Source organism: Ipomoea triloba, chromosome 14, assembly GCF_003576645.1.
Source record: "Ipomoea triloba cultivar NCNSP0323 chromosome 14, ASM357664v1".
NCBI lineage: Eukaryota > Viridiplantae > Streptophyta > Magnoliopsida > Solanales > Convolvulaceae > Ipomoea > Ipomoea triloba.
In genome coordinates, this window is record NC_044929.1 from 20,383,121 (window position 1) to 20,387,801 (window position 4,681).

Here is a 4,681-nt window from a genome sequence, read left to right on the forward strand (position 1 = left end):
ATTTAATTGTTCCATTGATCTTCATTGTACACGTTTCAACTGATTATGATTAATGAATTAGCTTCGTACTTCAAAAAAAAAACATTAATAAATTATAAAAAGAAAATTAAAACATATATGGAGTATATACTAACAATACAGTTAATCGATAGTTTCAAATCAAATTAATTAATAACAGAAAATTGTAAAAATCATTAGTGATTAACAGAAGTACAAAGAGTCAAAATTTCCACTGGTACTAGAATTTTTTTTTCTTTTTTGTGTTTTCTGAGTATTATTGACTATGTTGCGATGTAGAATCTGTCCATACATACTTTCTCAATCTATTGAAGCATAAAGAGTCAACACATGTGATCTTCCATTTAAAAGAGTCACAATTATACCGCTATTTGGTTTTCCTAATTTAAGAATGTTAACTTCAAAACATAAATGTTGAAGTCCAAAAGTCAAATTCTACCATTTAAAAAAAGCAAAAGAATTTAATTGTATTTAAAAATTTAAAGTACACTCTTAAATAAATGAATATTTAAAAAGAAAAAAATTGATACCAGTATGTTACAGAAGCTTAGACGGACTGGCACTCCCCGGTCACCATTGTTTCAATATTTGATTCTTTTCTCAGTCTTCTTGAACCGTTTCTCAGAAGCTTCATCTTCTTCTCTCTCATCTTTTTTCCCCTTTCTGATCTTCTGCGCTTATTTCACTCATATCCCTCTTCTGCTCTCTGCACACTCTAAGGTACGCGCTCAATTTTCTGAAAAAAAATCAAACAGAAATGGAAGAGGGCTCTCAAGTTCCTGTCTTTCTTGTGATTTAGAACTTATTGTGCATTCGGGTATTTTTTTTTTCTCTCTCTATTTAATGCTGTGTTTTGCTGATTTTTTCATTTGGTTTGCTCGAAGATTTGCTTTTGTTTATCGGAATTCGAACTTAATCCCGTTTTCTGTATGATATACTTGATGTATTTGCTTGCTTGGGTTAAATTTAGTTATTGATTGTGAGGATCTAGGGCATTGAAATCTTTAAAATGGAAAAGAATGGAAAAATCACTTGTTTCTGCTCAATTTTTGAAGTGTAAATAGCTATTTCCGTGTAATTAAATGTATGCTTCCTGAGTTTCTGTGTCTGTTTTCTTAATTAAATGTATATATTTGTTGTTGCCATTTTTCAGTGATAAACTATGGGTATAGTTAAGGATCCTTTTTCATTTTGCAGATTGTTTTTGTTTTATAACCCTTCTTCCACATGTGGATATAGGTTTCTTCACTTAGATGGCTATGGATCATCAGTTCAGCAGGTTGACTAACTCTGTAAACAGATTCTTGTTGGAGGATGAGAACATATTTTCGAGCTTAAAACGATCGCCGGATATTCCAGGCAGTTATAATGTTGACTCTTTACCTCTCGATATCGTGGATGCCCCTTTAGTTATACATGATCCCAACCTTGGTAGTTATGCTCCTACTTTGGACTACCCAGATGATCACGACTCTGATACTGTGCTCAAGTACCTTAATCAGATACTACTGGAGGAGAACATTGATGAGAATCCCAGCATGTTTTATGATCCAATTGCTCTTAAAGCTGCTGAGAATTCCTTTTATGAAGCCCTGAAAGAGAAGCCTCCCTCACCTCATCAAGCCCCGCTTTTTGTTAACAGTAATGCTAGAAGCCCAGACAGCATATTGCCAAGTTCCGGTGGTTATAGTACAAGCAGCAGTAGCATCGGTAGCTGTAACGCTGACCCTCAGTGGATTGTTGATCCTGGAGAATCTAAATCCTCTGTCACTAGTTATTCTCCTGAGTTCTCCTTCCAGTCATCAAGTCAGGCTAACTCATATAGGTTAAACGGTTCTTTAAATAGCTTTAGTAGTGTTACGAATGCCCAAATGGACTCTTTCGTGAATGCTAATTTGGTTCCGAATATATTTAGTGATACCGAGTCCATCTTGCAGTTCAAGAGAGGAATGGAGGAAGCGAGTAGATTCCTTCCTACGGGTAATCAGTTGGTTATTGATTTGGATAAATACTCGTTGCCTCCAAAGACAGATGAGTTGTCTGGGGATGCTGTTATCAAGATAGAGAAGGACGAGAAGGACCGGTCCGCTAATTCCTCTAGAGGAAAGAAACACCACCATCCAGATGACAGTGGGTTAGAAGAAGAAGAAAGAAGCAGCAAGCACTCTGCAGTTTACGAGGAGGAGGTTGAGTTATCCGAGGTCTTTGATAGGGTTTTGCTGTGTACTGATAATTATGGTTGTAACATAAATGTTGAGGGAAAGCAGCAGAATGGGGCAAGCGGTGGGAAGGGCCGTACAAAGAAACAAGGGGGTAATAGAGAAACTGTGGATCTGAGGTCTCTATTATCAAGCTGTGCACAATCTATTGCTGCTGCTGATTATAGGACCGCAAATGATCAATTAAAGAAGATCAGGCAACACTCTTCGCCTAGTGGTGATCCAAATCAAAGGCTGGCCAGTGTATTTGCAAATGGTCTCGAGGCACGGTTGGCTGGAACTGGGACACAACTATATGCAGCCTTAGCTCCAAAAACGATCACAGCTTCTGAGAAGTTGAAAGCCTACCACACCTACCTGTCATTTTGCCCGTTCAAGAGAATAGCAATTTTCTTTGCAAATAAAATGATTTATGAAGTAGCATCAAAGGGTAACACTCTGCATGTCATAGATTTTGGTATATTTTATGGTTTCCAGTGGCCCATCCTTATCCAGCATCTTTCTCAAAGGCCTGGTGGGCCTCCTAAACTTCGAGTAACTGGAATTGAGCTTCCTCATCCTGGTTTTCGGCCAGCAGAAAAGGTAGAACAGACTGGCCGTCGCTTGGCAAATTATTGTGAGCGTTTTGGTGTACAATTTGAGTACAACGCCATAGCAAGTCAGAATTGGGAAACAATTAAAATTGATGATTTGAAGCTTGCAAGTGGTGATGTGGTTGCTGTTAACTGTTTGTTTCGATTCAAAAACCTACTGGATGAGACTGCGGTTGCTGACAGCCCTAGGGATGCAGTTCTAAGCTTAATCCGGAAAATAAATCCAGATATTTATGTGCAAGCTGTAATTAGTGGATCTTACAGCTCTCCTTTCTTTGTCACCCGGTTCCGAGAGGCTCTCTTCTTCTACTCTGCTGTCTTTGATATGTTCGATGCTACTTTATCCCGTGATGATCATCAGAGGTTGGATTTTGAGCAAGAATTCATTGGGCGTGAAATAATGAATGTCGTTGCATGTGAGGGCATGGAAAGATTAGAGAGGCCTGAAACATACAAGCAGTGGCAGGTACGCAATATGAGGGCTGGGTTCAAGCCTCTGCCTGTAAAACCAGAACTTGTTAAGAAGCTAAGAGGTAAGGTGAAGGCGGGATATCACAAAGATTTTGTGTTCGATGAAGACGGTCATTGGATACTGCAGGGATGGAAAGGTCGGATTATGTGTGGCAGCTCTTGCTGGGTACCTGCATAACAAACTCAGAAGCTGTTTTCTGGTATTTAGAGCCCTATGCTGTCCTCGAGAAGATATATTCAATAACATCAATCAAGGTACTCGTCTAGCTTCAGCCTTACTCTTCAAAAATAGCTGCTAGTCTTATGATTCCGCAAAAGGGACAACTCCAGACTGTTGATTTTGTAACCACAAACATACAAGTTCGACTCCTAGCTGGAGCGGGGGCTTACTGGCTTTCTTAGTTTGAGTTTGTCAGAGGCTCAGACTTATGGACAATCTAGGCTGATTTACCTCGGCTTTCCCTCGTCATCCAAAAAAATATACAATCTTTAGTCTTGCTGTGCTCTAACATTCTACTTTTCTTATTCTCTGCAGTCAACAGAAACCTGTGAATGCAATGCTTATGCTTGTCCCAATCTCATCACCTTCCCATCCTCTGCATATTGTTCTAGCATTGGAAATGCATCTGTGGCTCTCGGGTGAACACTGAAGTGCTTTGCCAAAAGACTAGGATCTGACAGGCGAAGTAACGCTCTTGGTTCATGAAATTTGTATGATGTGGATTGTCTTATAGAATAGTTTTTCATATTAGATGTGTTGGTGATAGAAAGAATTCTGAAATGCATGCAGCAATACCCCCACCCCAACCATAAAATCACTATTTATTTTAGAAAAAAAATTGCATTTTTAGTTTTTAATTTATGACAAAGTAGTAATTTTATCTTCTTGATTAATTTTTATTTTGAATTAATTGACTAGTTGATTCTATATAATTTAATGATTGAAGTAATTGTTTGTAATATGTTTGGTCGGAGGGATGTTTTGGCTGCATTATATGTGAAAACAAATAAATTATATCTTATTGAAAGTAGCGTATACTTCGATTTGGGGGATGAACCTTGTCAGCCTGTCCATATCAACAACGCGAGTGTTTTAATTTATGGAAGCAAAACCTATTTCATACAGGGTAACGGTTGGCCCACACACCCGTTACACATATTTGACTGCACCTTTTAATGTTCCCCGGCACACTATTCAACTCCGAATTGGTAGGAGAGAATTGGTAGGAGAGAGATTGTTGAATGAGTGGAGAGAATTGGTAGGAGAGAGATTGTTGAATGAGTGGAGTATGATTTTTGTATTAAAATGTTAAAAGTTTGATTTTTGTTAATATTTTTATTAATATCTGAACGAATTGTTGGAAAAAAATAGCATACAGT

At 38.1% G+C, this 4,681-nt stretch overlaps 1 protein-coding gene across 1 annotated transcript; it reads left to right on the forward strand.

Moving 5' to 3' along the window:
- Positions 1 to 575: 575 nt before the first annotated feature.
- On the forward strand, positions 576 to 4,195 carry LOC116004839 (scarecrow-like protein 14). The gene is made up of 3 exons (XM_031245015.1): positions 576 to 835; positions 1,258 to 3,556; positions 3,837 to 4,195. The coding sequence occupies exon 2, from the start codon at positions 1,272 to 1,274 to the stop codon at positions 3,477 to 3,479; it is 2,208 nt and encodes a 735-aa protein (XP_031100875.1). The 5' UTR covers positions 576 to 835; positions 1,258 to 1,271; the 3' UTR covers positions 3,480 to 3,556; positions 3,837 to 4,195.
- The last annotated feature ends 486 nt before the right edge of the window (positions 4,196 to 4,681 follow it).